Below are 18,439 nucleotides of genomic sequence, written 5' to 3'. Positions count from 1 at the left end.
TTATAAAGGAATAAAAGGAGACATTTAAAATATAAGTGTCTGTAAGGCTCTTCAATCTCATGAGCCAATCTAAAGTTAACTGAGTGAATCACTCAGCTGCGGTCAACTAATAGGAGAGAAAAAAAATCAACTCTGAGAAACCACTTATACATCCATCTATATATCCATCCTCCAGGATTTGAATTCAAAGTCATGTTAAGTCACCAGAAATCAGTCTCCAGGACTCCCTGGGACTGTTCTGTATACCAGCACAGGGTAAACTTGTTTTCAGACCTAAATGGAGACATCCAGACTGAAAAAAAAAAAGCAAGATGGCAACTGAACAAGGTCAACGGGTAGCAGAAGTATAAAATTAAAAAAAAAAAAAAAAAAAGGATGATCAGTTTGACTTCTGAATTTCAAACACTAATCAAAGCAAGACAGTGAACAGAGGGAAGCATTAACCCAACTACTCACATCACAAAATGAAGATTTGCCTACCAAGTAAAATTCAAATAAGTTTGTGTCATCCTTTCTGAACACCAGTTCCCAATATTCTTTAGGTAGAATGTTGTAGAGTTCCATCATGTGCTGTTTATGATCTCCACGTGAAAAAGCAAGCATCAAATAATAATCTGCAGAGGGTATTGAGATACCTATTAGGTGTCCTATTTGGGGTTGCATCATTTCATGCTGAACTTCGGCACTGCAGTTCTTGGTGGAGTTTAGTTTACCTCAGAGTGGAAAGGATTGTAAAGAGCAATATTTCAGTATTAATAATCCCAGAAGTCTCTGAAGTAAGAGGATCCCTCTAAAATGTGGAACAACTTCCATCTTCAGTGCTAGAATTACTATGTAAAACATTGCTGCGCTTTGCCTGAATTTAGAAACTCTGAGCTTGATTTTTAAATCAATCAAGCACCTAGAGTTCCTGCTGAACTCAGCAGTTCTGGAAATCAAATCGACCATGTAAAGCAGTATACCTCTTTGAAAAAAAAATAGCTGCAGCTTCCCTTCAATTTGGACATCTCCAGGTAGAAAACTAGAAATAACTAACCATCTGAAGTTTTACTCTCACAGCCCTATGGCTTTTTGTTTGTTTTGAGGTGAAAAGAAAAACAGTTTGTCCACCAACTCAAAGACCCAAACTTCCACTATGGGTGTGAGGAGGGTGGGAAATCACCAGGTGCATCATTATCATTTGCCTTATTCTAGCAAGGATTATCAGAAAATATATTTGTGTTTTTCTGCTAGCTGGAGCAAAGCCAAATATTCACAACTTAGACATTTCAAGAGAGTTCAGATGTTATTGATAATAAAACAAACACAAAGATTTCCCCGAAGACTATGGCTATAATTGTCATTTCTTACTAAGGAGGAAATTTTTCTTTGTCTTAAAGATCGATAAAGTAGGTTTGAGGATTGCTCAATCATCACCAGTTCCAACACCTTATTGTGTTGCACAGCCCAGAGTAGTTTTGGCTGTGGGCAGAGATGTCAGAGCTGCCTGCTGTTTTGCTGATGCAGAGGGAACAAGATGACTGCAGGTTGGTCTGAGACTCGGACATGGAAATCAACTCTCGAGAAGTATTTGCTGATGGTACTGATGCACAAGTGGATCATGATATTTGCAAGGTTTTAGTTCTCTCGAGCTCATGACAGTTATGGGTGTTTCATTAATGGAAAGGAGTGACCCAAACCTAACAAGCCTGAAGGGTTAGCAATTTAACTCTACTGCAGATCTTGAATCTGGAAAAAGCTAACAAGTCTCCACCTTTTCCAACTGCTGTGCCAAGCAGCTGAATTACTGCGTGACGACACCAGCCACAGCATCCCATGGTAACAGAGGGGAGACTTTTCCAATAGAAGAGCCCTGGAACAGCTGAGCAGCAGGACCCTTGGGACTTGGCAGGCTGAGTGAATCAGCCAGCTCTGCCCTGTGCTGCCATGGCTAGACTGATTTTGCAACTAAATTAGCTAATTTAAAGGTGTTCTGAACACCTCTGCACCATCCTTTCCTCCCTTCTGTGACTCTGCACAGAAAATTTAAATGAAAGGGTGAAACACAGACTTCTTAAAATCTACAGCCTAGTTTATCACCCATAAATATAACGCTTCTCCTGGCATCTTGTGGCTGACGCCGTTCCCTACCAAATGCCCAATGAAACACTAGAAATGCTGTAGATTGGAGCCTACTGATGTGAAAATAATTGTACAGAACAGAACAGAGAAAGCAGCAGGGCTATTCCAGAAGCCTGTAAATCCACTTTTTTTAGTATGTATCATTTAGTGTTACCATAAATCAGCATTTCCCAAATGACAGAGCACACAAACATTGAGATGCACAGATCTCAAAAGCAAGGCATAGCATCCTATGCCTTCTAATTAGCAGTGCTGTCCTGATTGACTCTGGCTCTGCACCAGAGTCAGTACAGCTGTGAGCTGGCAGTGCTATGAGGGAGCAGCAGCTTCACACACCTGGGACAGGGAGGAAAGGAAGGAGAGATCCTAGGAGTGCAGGAGGGATACATGGAAACAGATATCAGAAGAAATGGGAGGAGTAGGAGAACATACAGAGGCAAAAACAAAGGACAAGAAGCAGAAACAAGGACACATTGGTCCTGAGATCTGCCCTGCTTTGGGGGAGGGACCACAGGAGAAAAAGACATCCCATCATATAGGCACAGCCAGCAGGTTGAAGGAGGTGATTGTCCCCCTCTACTCTGCCATCATGAGACTCCACTCAGAGTGCTGCAGCCCCCAGCATCAGAACCATGTGGACCTGTTAGAATGGGTCCAGAGGAGGACCACAAAGATGCTCAGAGGGCTGGAGCACCTATATGAAGAAAGGCTGAGAGAGCTTAGGATGTCCACAGCCTAGAGAAGAAAAGGCTTCAGGGAGACCCCATTGCAGCCTTTCAGTATTAAAGGGGGCTTATAAAAAAAGAGTGACTTTTTACTCAGGCAGATAGCAATAGGATGAACTGGAACAGTTTTAAACTAAAAGGAGATTTAGATTAGACATCAGATATAAATTCTTCAGAGGGTGGTGAGGCACTGGAACAGGTTTCCCAGATAAGTTGTGGGTGACCCATCCTTGGCAGTGTCCAAGGCCAGGCTGGATGGGGCTTTGGGCAACCTGGTCTGGTGGGAGGTGTCCCTGCCCATGGCAGGGAGTTGGAACTGGCTTGGATTGAAAGGGACCTTAAAAGATCGCCCATTCTATGATGCAGAAGAAGCATCATTTCTATTTTATAAAAAGATGCTTGTTTTCCACTGACTCATTTTTTTTTTCAGGTAACATGGGCAGTTAGTCAACCTTCTCTGGTAGCATGAAAGTAGGAGGGTACCTTTACACCAGTGCATGGAAACTAAGAACACAGTAAGGAGGCCACAGATCATCACAATTTGCATAACATTAAGGTTTAAAAAACAAACAAACAAAAACACCACCACACACGGTTAAGGGTATGAATTCTGATGACATTTTCTTCTCAGCTCATCCCAAGCCTTCCTTGTAAACGTGAGGATACTGTTACAAAACCTTGACATTAAAACTTAATTCATTCATGTCTGGAATTTGGAAGTAATTGTCTTTTGTCTTCCTTGTCTTTTTTTCCCTGAAGTTATTCTTTGCCATGTTCATTTTTTGCTTCCCTACCACCAAACTCCTCCTTTTACACAGCTAATTAAATCTATCTTTTAAAAAATATATATATACACATACATACACTTCCATCAGGTGCAACTGACAGAGGTAAGGAGGATTCAGAGAGCCAGACCCAGGCTTTATTCAACAAATTGGAGATTCTTGTTTGTTTTGTTGATGTTTTTCTTTCCCCATGTATGTGTTCACCACAAAGCTTCTGTGTTGGTGCTGCCTGCAGGAAGGGCTCCCAGCCAGTGCTGCCACCCAGCCTGGGGGGTTCCAATCCCCAAGCACCGTGACATCCTGCAGACTAGCCACAGTACCTGATGCTCCTCAGTAATTGTTTCTTCCATGTCCCTGACTAGATTAGACCAACTGGAATTATAATAGACAATGAATGAGGCACGATTTTAATTTACAGAAACATTTCTCTTTAGATCCTAACATGTTAACATCTTCCCTTTTTTTTTAAAATTACTGTGTTTTTTTCCCCACTTTCCATTCTCTTTTCAGCTGGTTTATAAAGTATAAATGTATGGCTGGGTAAAGAGGGTATGCTTCCTCAGATAATCTCAATCCTGGTTTTAACTACAGGTGTAATTGTTACCTCCCGCTCCTCCAATAGATTAGCTATTTTTAATTAGGGAGGGCACATGTTTTGCTAAAGATCACCTATTTCATACTGAGTTCCTTCAGAACTCTTCCAAGTACCATCTGGAGCTGGTGACTTACTGCTTTTTAAATTATTGATTTGTTCCAACTCTTCTTCTGACACATCCTGATTATGAGAAAAGAGCAAATCCCAGTAGGAATGGCTCTAATATTCTCTGCGCTGAAGACTGATGCAAAGAAATCATTTAGATGCTCAGCAATGTCTTTATCTTCTTTAATTTCTACCTTTAATCTTCAGTGATCCAGTTTCTGAACTACTAATTAATTATCATTTGACAGAATAAGAATAAACCTAAAGCATTTTTATTTCATACCTCTAGCAGTTTGCAGTCTACTTGTATTTCCTTTTAATTAATTCCCTCATCTAGTATTTACGCTAATTAACGCACCAATGTATAAGAAAGCTAAGCTTACATTTTCAAATTTGAAAGGATTCCCATTAGATAAAAAAAAAATAGACAACAAAAAAACCTCTCAAGCCTGCCATTCAGCTGTACTGGTTTACTCCTTGCCTGCCTAGTATTATTTTTGTTAGCAATGTACTTGCCCTCCAGACTTTATTATTGTTCTTAAGTTCAATTCATGGCATCTTTAAGGGTTATTCTTCCTGCACTTTTCCCTCAGGATCTTTCTTGACTAACCCTGTCAACATTATCGAAATCTGACTCTTCTGAAGTTCAAATTTCACCATCACATTTCTGTACTTTATCTCTCACTGAGTTACTGGACTATATTATGTTAATATGACTGCTAGCAGCTTCAGATATTGTCTTGAATTCCTTCCTGCACATTGCTTAAGATCAAGGACCAAAAAAGTCAGGATTTAAGCACCTAAAAAGGGAACTTTGATCTGAAAGCTCATACCTACTTATGACACTGCTCTGGGCTGAGTAGATAGGCACCTACACGTTTCTTAGATCTGCCAAAAGCAACAACCAGGCAGAAACTGGCAAACCTGGAGCACGTAACCGACACCAGCAATAAGACGGTGACGGAAGCTGCCTTACTTGCTTCTGGACATGGAGAGGCTGCACACAAGGGAGGCCAAGCCAGTGTTGCCCACCTTACAGGAAGCACCCAGACACCAGGAAAGAAGGCACGCACTCTCCCTCTTGTTGGAGCAGGGTCCCTGGATCCGGAAGAATGGCAACGTTTCTGGAGTGAAACATTATAGCTTGATGGTTTGGAGTCTCAGAGGAGAGAAGTCACCTAGGTTTGAGTCACTGATCCTTAGTGCTTTATTTTATCCAAGAGAGTTTAGTGCAAGGTGCACAGTCCCCAAAACAAAATGTTATTTACAGCCTAGTGCCTGCCAAGACACCTCTTTAATACATAGGAAGAGGTTATTTTTCTGAGGTAGAGATGCACAGGAACATGTTGATAGAGCTGAAGTTGTGGTCTGAGGCCTAGACCCTGTTCACAGTACTCAATCCTGAGGCCTGGCCTTGAGTGACACCCAGTCCCAGCCATAAAACTTGACAGTTCTTCAGCAAAGCACATGGAACTGTACCTCAAGCCCACACGAGAAGTAAAGGTGTCAGAGCAGACTTGCTTCAGCCTACTTTGTTTCTGTTATGCTTATTCCTAAATGGGTAGAAACTTCTTTATAGTTTTCTTTTTGTTCCCTGCTGCTGCCACACCTCATTACTGCTGGGCACGAGAGCCTGCCCACCACATCCCTGCCCAGCTCCCCCTCCACAAGTTGCCAAATGATCACTCAGGCAGCAAGGGACCAAGATGTGTCAGCAGAGCTTTAAATCATTTATTATTAGCAAGTGGTTGGAAAAAAAGAAATCAGCCTAACTCCATGGAAAAGACAATGACAATTAACAGTGCTCTGCCTGCAGCTGCTAAAGCCAAACACTGAATTGTTGTTAACGATTTAGCAAGAGGAGATTGCATGCAGCACAGCACAGGTAATCCTCACACCCCAGCCTATACTCCCCATTGGGTCGGCCATCCCACACAGGTGGCATGATCCTCCTCCACCATCGCGCTCCCTTCAGCCACGGAGATGTGGGCACAGCAAACTCAAAATGCTGTTGTAGCAGAACACAACAACATTTAGCCAGGCCTCACAAACCATCCAAATACCAGCAGCCAGCTTGCTGCCTGCCTGAATGCACAGAGACCTGTTTTTGGTAACTCCAGACAGAAAACAGGTAGAAGTCTTGGTGTATTTATATTGCATGAAACCCCAATCAATGGCCACATATGCAAAAAAAACTGAGACCCTGCCCTCCTGCAGTGGGGGAAGAGGCTTTTACTGAACTTTTCTATTAAATATTCTGCCAAGGCCCAGTGACCACTGCTGCTCTCATCCAGCTCCTTCTGGTCTTTTCTGGCCAAATCCATAGCTTCTGGATGCAATAAGAGGATAGCAAATCAACAGAAAACTCCACCGCAACCACCTGACCTCTTGCCACTCCCCACTGAGAGAGTCTGGGCTCAACAGACCATCCAAATCCCCTCTTCCCACCTCAACAGCCTGGGCAGGAGGGTGTCCCCCAGCTGAGCACCTGCATGGCACCAGTAGCAGCTCAGCCTCTCGCGTCCCCATGCGCATCATGCGTCAAAGGCGGTCAGCAGCCAAATGGCACCACGTCGCCCTACTTGGGTCCTCGCCAAAACAGAGCCACCCTTACCTTTCTGAGACACGTGTCCGCAGGAACAGGCTGTCCCGTGGGGTGGCAGGGAGGCCGTGGGGAGCCCCTGCACCCAGTCTTGCTGCTCACCACCCGTGGTAGCGATGGAGCCGGCACCCGGCAGATGTTTGGCTTGGGTGCAGCACGTCCCAGGCTCTAGTCAGGGCAATCAGCCACGAAGCTGCTCCCTGCTCGGCTCTAGCATCTTGCCAGCCACGCAGTCCAGGGAAAAAACGCCTCCTTCGAGCACCAGCGTCATTTCAGACGCAGGCATAGGATCACCTGCCTGGGAATCGCATTATGGATCAGATGGGAATACATCCGGGCTTAACACCAGCACATTCTTCTCCCCAAAGAAAACGGGAATCCCAAAGAATAACGTGCAACACAAAAGGAAAACAGGGAGGGCTGCGTTGAAGGATGCTTCTGGGTCAGGGCTGTGCCGTTTGCCGGTTCAAGAGCACCATCTCCTGGGTGGCCTCGGTGCTCGGCTACCGGGAGTCCAGCCCAGAGCCGGGTTCTTGAACGCACGGAGCGCTGCAGGAGAGCACATCCCAAACCCTGCCTCTCCCTAAACCAGCAGCACCAGGCGTTCCTGAAAACCAGCCCTAAAAGCGGTCTCCTCTGAGCTCTGAGGGTCTGAACACGTACCCAGTCTACCTGGACCAAGTTCTCTTTGCAGTAATCAAGATATGCCATGTGTCAAAGATTACTTATATTTTCTTTAAGGAAAAAAACTAGTTACTTGAAGAGCTATTTAGATTTCAGACAAGTGAAATGGTGGGTAAGACCCAAAACATTGGGTTTCATAGTATTACCGTTCAACCGGGAGAACTTGGCTGACAAGTAATATTTCAAAAATACATATTGTAGTGTGGATTTGACATTAAAACTATAAAATGTTTGTTAATATACCCTTTAATAGTGTGTTTTCACTCACTAGATCATAGATTTAAGAGAAAAGACTCCAAAACTTTATTCCCAGCTCTGTAGCTATCATAGTATGACTAGCAAATCACTTCTCCGTACTGCAGCTTATAATGGCCTGTTAAATGAACATTTGAGTGCCCTACTTCACTGCTCTGAGGCTAAATTGTATGTAAGAATCCTTTGGGCTTTGAAGAATGGGCTTATATAACAAGTAAAAAGTGTAATTCAATGATTCTTCCTAATTCAATCCTCCTCCAAAGCCTTTCTGACTCAATTTACCATGAAACGTTAAGTAAAATTTTAAAGGATTTTACTCGACATTTTATTCATCTTTATAAAATAGTCAGTCAGCCCCCTAATGTGCAAGCTTCACGTTAGAAAGAACAGGATATAACTACAAAAACATACATACCAGTGTCTCAGTATACACCTAGGAGAATTCTCAGAGCTTTTTGCATTGAACTGTTGCAACTACACAAAAAATCATCACCCCTCCATGACTTGTTACAGTTAACTTCTTTAATTTACAAAGCCGTTTCAAAATGAATATTGAACTTGGCCCTTGGATTCTTCTTCGGCCCTATAAATCATCATCACCTGCACGTATTTCAGTTACACAAAATACTTTAGAAGTTATGGCACATATTTCAAATGTTAGAGAAACGAGTTTCAAGTGACTCCTTCTGTCTTTAAAGAAGTCTAGTGTGTTTATTTACTCTGATTTGAAAGGTCCTAAAATGTTCCAATATTTGAGGGGAAAAAAGTTGTTTTTAAGAGGTTTTCTTTCTTCTTGATAGGGGAGCACAAGCCAGCAGCAACCCTGCAAGCATTTTTGGTGTCTGATTAATCAGAAGTGATCTTCAAAACCAAGAAGACATGAATTTTGCTCTTTATATACAACACCACACCTTTCTTCTCAGTCACACCCTACGAGTTTTATACAACAGAATGGTCTTTCTAACCAAAACTGCCTTTGCTCCTAGCCAACTCCCTTACTTCCAGGGAAACTAGACGTTTGTGAGAAGCTGGATGGTAAGGCAGAGTTTATAAGTCCAAAGATCTTCCCCCAGTCCTAAATCAATCAGGATATAAGTCATAGTTCTGGTTTTGATACTTCTAGTACAAGAACACAGATGTTTCCCAAGAAGAAACATTTTTAAAAAGCAGTAAAGACTACCTGGAAGTTACACACCCAGGCAAAACAGCACAGGTTCTGTGCCAACAATGTAGATCTTGTTTTTATTTTAGCTTAAATCAAATAAAGCCTGAATCTACGATGTGAAGTTTTGTACATACCTTTCAAAGCAAATTATTGAAAATAGAAACTGAACCCTTCACTACTTCAATCCTTTTTTCTGTGTAACTAAAATCTGGTTTTCATAAATGATGCATGGGGATAGGCCTCAAGCAGTTAAATCAAATAGCAGCTTCGGTAGCCAGGAGTGTGCCACGTAAGAGATCTCGGTGCACTAAGACAGTGCCGTTCAATGGAATAAGCAGCCTCCCAGCAAAAAGGCGTTAACACCCACACACAAAAAAAAAAAGCAACCTTGACTCACCAGACAGCTCTATAAATAATCCCGAAACTTCAAACCCTCTTTAACCTTCCTCATTGTCTTTCCACCTTTGCTTACAGAGACATTAACAAGTGCTGCCTGTCTTGTAACCAACAAGCATTTTTTTCTTATGTAGTCCCGTGTTATGGATGTTGAAAAACCTGTTGTAAGGAGATCTGTTTTTCTCCAAGGGTGGTGGGGGTAAGGGCACAAACCAGGTTAGACGGGGATTTACTGTTCAGCCTGCCAGGTTTACATTTTATTACCATTCTTAGATGCAGGCACTGAAAAGGCCTTGACTGGATTACTAGTGTCGGCTCGGGAGAGGTTTCCCTTAGTATGATTCTCTGATTTTGCATTCCCACACTTTGCTATCATTAACAGTCTCCTGGGGGGGGGGGGGGAGGGGGAACACCGGATATTTCTAGCCCACCTTTCTGAAGAATACACTGAGAACGTAAGAATAAGGCTTAATAGACCCAAATAAAGGCACTTCAAACACTTCACGATGTTTTACGCTTCTCTTTTTATGATAGACAAGAAACACAAAATATTGACCACAATGTTAAAGCAAAGAAAAGGACATTGATGCCAGAAAATTCACTTACAGTGTAATCCTTTAGAGTGTCAGGAACCAGTAGCAGCTTGTTTTCTCTGGGAAACAACTCTCAGCTTAACTGATTTGAGTTCTTCCAAATGAAAATTAGCAAGGCAATAAAATAACATTCATAACTTGCTTCCATCTGCCCCATCAGTTCAACAAGAGCAAAGAAACCCACCCCTCTTTAGTGGAGGTTTAACCTTTCTGAAATCAGACTGCTTGTATTATATAACTGTTCTCATTTGCTTAAATCAAACCACCTTGCTTTATATGCAACAGGTGAGAAGTGTTACAAGATGCAAAGGATTACCTTGATGATCTGGTGAACAGCTTGGTTCACTTAGCTCAGCCTTTTACCCAAACAGCAGTATCACAGGCATCCTCAGACAACAAGTAATTACAATCAAAGTAGAGAACGCCAGCTTGTCAATCATTCATACTACAGTCCCATAGTAATAGAATGATAATAACAGATAATGGTTTACATGTATCCATCTCATCACAAGCCCTCAGTAACTCAACACAGCCAAACTGGGTCCAGACGCATCTCACTGGAGGAGCACTCAGCCAGGACACCCACCCGGTATAACACACGAGCACTGCAGAGGAGCAATGGGGCTCACGGGGTATCGCTAGAGCTGGCAGCTCAGTATGACCTACCTTGATCAGGAGACGCCATTCAGGTGGCAATGCCCATTCACACCTTGATGCCTGCTGTGCTGAGATGCAGTCATACATCGGCAAACCTCAGGAACAGCTATATTTGCTTTTCTTCTCCAGAGACAGATGGCAAGGTCAGTGCCCTGCCTGCTCTCAGCTGTCCTTCTCAGCAGCTTCCCAGGCAGCCTTCCCAAGCCACGTTCCTGAGCACTATCACCTCTTCCACAATCAGGGTAGCACAAGCAGCTATGCCCAGCAGGGTCCTGCCACTTGCTGCCTCATGTGAGGAATCAATCCTCCTCAAACCGCCCACTAGGAGCTTAGGACACCCACTGATTGGAATCATCATCTGATTAAGCAGAGCACAGACTAGTGCCAATTTTCTAAAATGATCAACCTGAAAACTAGTTTGTTGGGGGAAATTCTCAATCAACTCCCAAAATAAGTGTCTTCACAAGCATCTAAAGCTTTACAATTTAAGTAGACACTGATTTTTTTTTTTATTGCAATGAGATTAACATGAGTATTTACATAGAAAGCATGCAAGATGTAAAAAGTGCTCATGCACACAGAGCCTGGCTCGTGGAGGAATGCACGAGAAGCCATATTTTATGTGCCTGTTCCTATGGCTTTGTTACACACACATTTTGGTATTGCTCTTCCTTATACTTGCTAAATACAAGACATTCTAATTAAGCAAAGGATTGATATAAACTACTACACATTATACAAAATTTTAACTGAGTAATTAAGAACAAAAAAGGGAGAAAGTAGAGAAAGCAAAAAAACTATTCATAATTTCAATAACAGCAGGGGCCTGTGGGGGATAGGAGGGGAAATGCTCTTCAGAGGAGAAAGAAGACCTGACAATGCTAGAAATACCTTTATCTTAAACTAGTAGCAGATAATACTGAAAATACTGAACTTTCACAGAATAAAGAACAAAGCTCCACAAAACAGCAGATTGGGGGGGTTGTTTGGTCTTTTTTTTAATAGATTTAGTAGCCAGACTAATAATTAAACATTGAAGTAGAAAATAAGTGGCTTTTCATCAAGTTACCTTATTCTTTGTCTACAGTGTATGTTCATTTCATTTGGTCCTTTAACATGAATAACCAAGAGCTTTTGAAATTCATTTATTTTTCCAAACCTCATTTTACATTCAGAATGGCAAAAAACATGAAAGATTAGCTGTAAGAAAGCTCATTTAACCAGATTTCCAAGAGACGTAAAGCTGAATTCGAGATTTGCATTTCATGAATGTGATACTGTGTATGAACAAAAAAACCTGTTGCACTCATACACATAACTAACAATCACAAATGACTGCCTCTGAGCATATGTTATTCATAATCAGTGTTCATTCTCGAGTCAGTTCTACTGGTACTGGAGCTGAGCAGCTCTTTCATAAACAAGAGAATACAAAGAGAACGTACATACTGCATTTAATCCAGGAGACAGTGACTGCACATAAACTATACAGAGCATTTACTGTAACCAGCACATTTCAAATTTTCTGTGAAGGCTGTACAAGTATATCGTTTGTCCACTAGACTGCTTGCTCAAGTGGACAAAAGAGAGAACTGGAACTTTCATGATATCTCTCGTCTACCAGTTACAGTCCAGACCTCCTCTTCTACTGGCATTTTCTTTCCTTACTCGCATTTTAGGTTTCACATCAAAAGCAGTACCAGTTTCATTAGTCACTTAAAATGAAGAACTATTGTAGACAATCTATATAACACAGTTTTTCCAATCACTTCCCTATTCACATGCAAGCCATTTACTGCTCTATATTAAGTAAATTGCATTTAGAAACAGCTTTGTTAGCTTTTAACCTGAGCAGTATTGCTGTACAGATGAAGCTACACTGTTTAAGATGATTTGTTTTTACTTAGGGAAACAGGGTTATAGAGTTATATGAAGACTTCAGAGAGCTTCCAACAAATACTTATCTATTCAGTAGCCTTTCTGCTGCACTTTTTATCTTATCTCCATAAAACATTTCACCTGTTTATCCTATGTTTGAAGACCATATTCTATGAAGAACAGCACTCCAGAGGGAACACTTGGAAATAAAACAAATCTAAAAAGATAACTTAGTAACTACCGAATAATGCAGTAGTTACCAAAGTATTCTGCTGTAACGTTGTAAGCTAGAATACTGAGGTCCTAAAAAATTCCCACATTTTAGCTGTGACACAGAAGAACTCCAATACACAAAGTATATAACCGAGGGGAAAGCCACTTTGCAAGAGGTAGAAAAGGTTTCATAAAATCTTTAGGCACAATTCTTAGCAATCTTTTAAAAGCTAACAGAAAGTTACAAAGTAATAACGACCATTATACATGTATTTGTACTAGTGTGTTTATTTTTTACCCTTTAGAATAAAAGTATATTTCATGCACTCTCATATCATCTTTTCTAATATATTGTTTGAAGACTGTTTCCTCCTATATCATACGAGATAAATTTTACAAGCTCTCAGGAAGTCTTATCAGGAGTTATACAAAAGAAGATGCACTACTACTTCACACTTTTTTTTAAAGGAACAAGGGAATGCAAACACTGTTTGCATAGGTTCATGTAACAAAGAACAAAGAAACAAATTCAAAATTCATAAAAATAAAATTATTATTTTGGTTTACTCCTGCCCTCAATCAAGAGAATATTTTTAGAAGTGTACTTGTTTTTAAACATGATTTCCACAAATGTATGCCTTACAGTACAGTGGTTATACTCAAATTTTCACAACAATATCCATAAACCAAAATACTGAGATCACTACATTTACCATGAGCTAAGAGACAGCCACTGATAAATCTTAGTGTCAGTTCAAAAAGATGCCTTCTTTGAGCTGAAGTACATAAGGCTTTACTGGTAACAAGTTCTTATTGAAGACTTTCCTTATTCCTGTCACAGCATCTTTTTTTCGCTCATTTTACTTTTTGTCTTGGTCTTTTTCTGCATCCAGAAGTGCTGAGCGGATTCCTAACTTCTTCAGCTCTTCTACAAGATCTCCATTCTGATGCATCTGGAGGAGTATATCACAGCCACCAACGAATTCACCATTGAGGTATACTTGTGGGATGGTGGGCCAGTTTGAGTAGTTTTTTATTCCTGCATAAAGAAAAACAAAGGTGTTAAAAGTTTCCTCTCTCCCTCCAAAAAGAATGGAATTTTAAACAGAATACAATTGCTTCAAGCTGACAGAACTACTGATATTTTCATTTCTTCCCCATTGTGGCAATAACTTATCTATATAACAGTAACATTAAAAGAAAAACTACGTTAAATTTAGCTTTTGTTCCCATTCCAACTCAAGGCAGGGGGTTGAAAGATACAAAGTCAGCTCCTACACCGACTTCAAACATGCTGGAAAAATGTAGTGTCTCCCTTCCTGCCCAGGAAACAAGCAGTATGGTTTTCATTCAATCAAAGAGGTGGGAAATCTTGAAAACCACTGAGAAATGTTTATACCCCTTTACCTTTTATATTTCCCAAAGGAACTTTAAAACATTTCATGTTTTATTGAATTCATACAGCTATAATTTAAATTGCTGTAATAAGAAGATGCATTCACTCCTCTAGAAGCCGAAGAAATTTTAAATTGCTTTATCTTGCAGTGCCAGACCTTACAGCCCAAGGGAGGGGCACAAAGGTTGAAGTCTCTCAGAACTCACTATATCAAACAGAGCTAGCTACAGTCACAATTATGAACTACAGAACTAAAGTTAAAAACCGTACTTCATTAAAGACAAACAAAGCCATCCAAGACTATTAACTGACCAGATGATATAAATCAAATCTCAAATTGCACTGAAAGGCATCAGGAAAGAAAATATACAGAAGAATCTGTACATCAAGTTTGCCACTTTTAAAACTACCTTTCACACAAAGCCACTATTTCAAAAAAGATTAAAAAAGACGGTAAGTCACATACCAGTGGTTCTGAAAAAAATAACAGCAATCTAGAAAAACTTTTGCTGACAAAGTATCCCTAACTATAAAGTACAACATCAGCTAAGAGATTTTATTTTGACTTAATATTTTGTGCATGAACACCTAACGCTTAAAAAGCCCAAAATAGCAAGTTTGGTGTATCAATGGCAAAAGGAACCAGCTAATCTATAACCATCTAACCTGATCTCCAGCATCACCACCTTCCTTAGCACTTCACGAATACCTTTCTTGTTCATTCAGATACAGTTTGCAAAAGTTAGAAGTTTTGGTCTGAACTTGTGTTTCAATGTTCAAGAAAAGTAGTACTTCTCTCAAACATTCCTTGGCCTTGAGTACTCCAAAGTACTCAAACTATCCCCCAAATCCTTTTATGCTAAAAACTTTTTAACCCATAACTGCCGCAATGAAGAACTGAGTCCCAACACAAAGTCATGCTCAGGGATAACCCTTCTCAAAAGAGCCACTGTAGATATAAATAAAGTTTGTTTCTGTTAAGATACTGTAATGCTAAACATGAGCTGAGAACCAAGGGCACCACATAGCAAATCTTCTGCTAATAAGCACTCCAGGGTAATATTACTCCTTTACAGAAATATTTTCTTCAAGGACCAGGCAGTGATAGCACTTTCAAGGCCCTACTCAACTACAGATAAAAACGTGAACACAGTCTAGCTGGACTGCCCTGTGTGCTGCCCTTCACATATGACAGAAGCTGCTTTAACTGTCTGTGTGCTGGAGCTCGACCAGATTACAAACTGAGTCTGTTAAATAAACCCTTAGTTTAACATGACATTTACCAAAACTGGTTCAGTAGTGTTGACACAAGTCAGCCCCGTCTACGCCTGCTGCACCGAGGATGCACTTTGGCGATGAACCCTTTGGCAGTGCAGACACTGCAAGGAACTTCCTTCCCATTCCCTGGAGGTTAGCGCTTCCCTCTGTGCTTCAGAAGCTGCAGGCTTCTCTTTTCAAACACTGTTGTAAAACCTTACTCCAGTTTAAAGCTTGAATTGCTGAACCAGCATATCAGAAGGCAACTGTGAGGCCACAACCTGTGCAAATTGCTACTGCAAGGGGTACCAAGAGCACTCCCCCCCCTATTTCCCCAACTCCAGAGGCCAAATCTCAGCCTCTCTTGCCAGCACTAGCACTAATGAACGATGAACCACATCAGGGAGCTGATTCAAGCAACCAGTCTCACTCCTACCACACTCTCTACAGAAATGCAACACATTTTCATGGACATCATTAGTACTGGTGCAAGCGTGACTGAGGAAGAGCTAGTCCAAGGGTGGGAGGAAAGATCAAGATCACCCTCATGGCAGAATCCAGTACTTAGGTAATGTATAATCTGAGGGTGAACTACAGCAATTCAAACTGGTTTAAACCACCACTCTTCCAGTACGTAATCCCAAACTTCTCTACCACCTTAGTGACCTGAACCAGCCCTGCCATATGTATCAGCTGAGAGTAGGATCGCTTATGGCAGAGACAACTCAGAGAAACCTGGATTGCTGTGGAACCACAGCCCAAGAGACAACATTAAGGTCTCTTAAACCAGCTTTGGTAATGAAGGATTTGTGTCAGAGAAACGTATCCTCAGCTCACATTCAGATAAATAAATCACTTGACGGTGGTACTAGTAACTAGTTTTACAGATCTGAGAGTGCTTTTAGGTGAAAAGTAAGGGCATGGAGCTGTTTTTACAGCTTGCCCTATTATAGCAAAGGGCAAGCTTCAGCAAGGTCATTTATAGTTCAGCTGAATTATATCAACCTCAAAATACCGTGTTCCGCTAGGTCCAGGAAAGAAACCAACCAGCACTTCAAACACGCCTGAAGCACCATCTCTGCTAGCAGCCAACTCTTAATACAAGTGCTGCAAACAGGAATATGCGCAAACATTTACGTTATCCTCAGCTAAGTGCATAGCTGGTGACCAGCACACATGCCATATTCTCCTTGCTCAGGAAAGTGTGACGTGCTGGGTATCTGACTTTTCAACACCTGAGGCCAGGAGAGATGAAGAAGGCCTTCAGACAGTTGCTGTTGGATCACATTTGGCAACCCTCCGAGCTACAGCTTCCAGCAGCCCAGCCCTCTCCTGTCAGAGGCTGCCAGCCACAGAAACTAGCACACACTGGCTGGTTAGGGTGCAGTAGGTAACGGAAGTGAAGCAAGGTAGCAGCCCACTGGCCCTGGGAGCTGTGTCCTTCCCTAACCGCTCACATCAATGTCCATCCCTCCTGCTGGCTCCTGCACTCACCTCGCTGTGCAACAGCCCGGGCCCAGCCGCAAACCCAGCGACCCCATCAATAACTCCAGCTGGTTCTGCACACAGCTGGGCAACTCAGCTCCCGGTAGGTTAACGCTGACAAAAGGGCTGCCTGTTTGAGGGCTCACAGCAGCAAAAGAGAAATACTAATGGCTCGACTTCACGGGTTTTAGATTGTTTGGGTAAACCCTACAAGCAATTTTTCTCCTTATTAAACAGTTTTAGTAAACCTTAAGATTAGTAAGTTGGGACACGTAATAAGGTTTGAAAACTGCCTGGATTTGCTCGTCTGCCAAAAGCAGTAAAAGATGTGCTCAGAAAATTCAGGAAGCCATGTGCAGCAGCAATAACCCCCCACGCCCAGAGGTGAGTACAGCCTTTGTACAACCCCAGGCGCTGCAGGCAGGCACCGAAGAGCCCCTGTACACAGCAGGGGCTCCTCCGCCGGCCCTGAGCTGCCGGCTGGTGAACGACCCTCCTTACACAGGGGCCAGGGGCCGCCCCCCCCCGTCCCGCAGCCTCCCCGCGGCCTGCCCCGCTGACCTTGGCGGAGGTCGGGGTCCTGCAGCACGTCGTGCGCGCGGTAGTCCTCCACGCCGTGCAGCCGCAGGATCTGCACCACGGCGTTGCTGAAGCCGCAGAGGGGCTGCGCGGGGCTGCCCTTCATGAACACCACCACCGGGTGCGCCCGCACCAGACGCTCCACCGCCTCCCGCGACCCCGAGCCCGACCCCGAGCCGCCGCCGCCTCCCTCGGCCCCGCCGCCCTCGGCCGCCGCCGCCTGGCTCAGCCGCCGCCGCCCGGCCCAGCCCCGCACTGCCCAGCCGCTCCCGGCCAGGCGCAGGCCGGCGCGCAGCGGCCCACTCATCTTGCCCCGCCGCCCGCCCGCACCAACTGCCCGCCCCCGCCCCGCTGCGCCGGCCCAGAGTCAGCGTTACTTGCCGATTGGCAGAGAGGGGGAGAGGTCGCGCGGGAGCTTCGCCTTTTCATAGGCGTGACAGCTGTCAATCAAATCCGACAGCCAGTAGCGTGGAGCTCCAGCTAGCTTTGTCCCGCCCACCAGCGCTGTGCGGCAATTCGTGGAGCGGACAGCGCTGCCGCGGCGCCGTTGACAGAATCAGCCGTCAGTCCGCGGCCCGCGGGTTAGCCTGCCGCCATTGGCCAGTCTCCCTGTGCTTTAACAGGGGCAGGGCGGAAGGGGGAGCTTTTTCCGCTTCCGGTGCTGGCGGCGGGAGAGGTCGTGAGTGGATGTGGGGGGCGGGCATGGCGGGGGTTGAGCCGCGGCCGGTTGAGCTGAGGGCGCTCAGGGGCACTGCGGGAGGCGTGCGGAGCTGCCCCCGTCAGCCGGGGGAGCGCCGGCTTCGGGGCGCGTCGGGCAGCGGCTCAGTCTGCGAGGAGCTCCTGGGCGGGCCCTGAGGCCTTCCCTGGTTCTTCTCCGAGCGCTTGGACATGAGCACAGGAGAGTTCTGCGGCAGCGGCGTCCGGGCGGTAAGTGGGAAAAGGTATGGA

General features: G+C 43.5%; 2 protein-coding genes across 17 annotated transcripts in view; both read right to left on the bottom strand.

The window, feature by feature from the left end:
- TUNAR (transmembrane neural differentiation associated intracellular calcium regulator) overlaps nt 1-11,515 on the bottom strand; it is a 163,524-nt gene extending 152,009 nt beyond the window's left edge. For 3 of the 16 annotated variants that reach the window (XR_014585020.1, XR_014585021.1, XR_014585022.1), the window contains exon 1: nt 6,946-9,396. Coding sequence is in view for 1 of the 16 variants with exons in the window: in XM_083838129.1 (XP_083694255.1) it covers nt 10,693-10,770 (78 nt within the window). In the remaining 15 variants the exon portion in view is untranslated. The other 13 variants (XM_083838138.1, XM_083838139.1, XM_083838140.1 and 10 more) reach the window with 10 other exon arrangements.
- A 145-nt stretch (nt 11,516-11,660) lies between these two features.
- GLRX5 (glutaredoxin 5) lies at nt 11,661-17,827 on the bottom strand. Its single transcript, XM_083838128.1, has 2 exons — nt 17,474-17,827; nt 11,661-13,813 (listed from the first exon to the last, which is right to left on the bottom strand). Exons 1-2 carry the CDS (start codon nt 17,796-17,798, stop codon nt 13,635-13,637), a joined length of 504 nt encoding a protein of 167 aa, XP_083694254.1. The 5' UTR covers nt 17,799-17,827; the 3' UTR covers nt 11,661-13,634.
- Between the last annotated feature and the right edge of the window lie 612 nt (nt 17,828-18,439).

This window comes from Anser anser, assembly GCF_964211835.1.
Source record: "Anser anser genome assembly, chromosome: 5".
Classification (NCBI taxonomy): domain Eukaryota; kingdom Metazoa; phylum Chordata; class Aves; order Anseriformes; family Anatidae; genus Anser; species Anser anser.
The sequence above is the reverse complement of the archived record's forward strand: the minus strand, read 5'-3'. Positions and strand labels throughout refer to the sequence as shown.

Bases quoted from the DNA above. Each gene is read 5' to 3' on its own strand.
- GLRX5 (XM_083838128.1), bottom strand. From the start codon at position 17,798: ATGAGTGGGCCGCTGCGCGCCGGCCTGCGCCTGGCCGGGAGCGGCTGG. The intron at 13,814-17,473 runs GTCAGCGGGGCA...TTCTTTATGCAG, and splicing joins GGACCCCGACCTCCGCCAAG to GAATAAAAAACTACTCAAAC.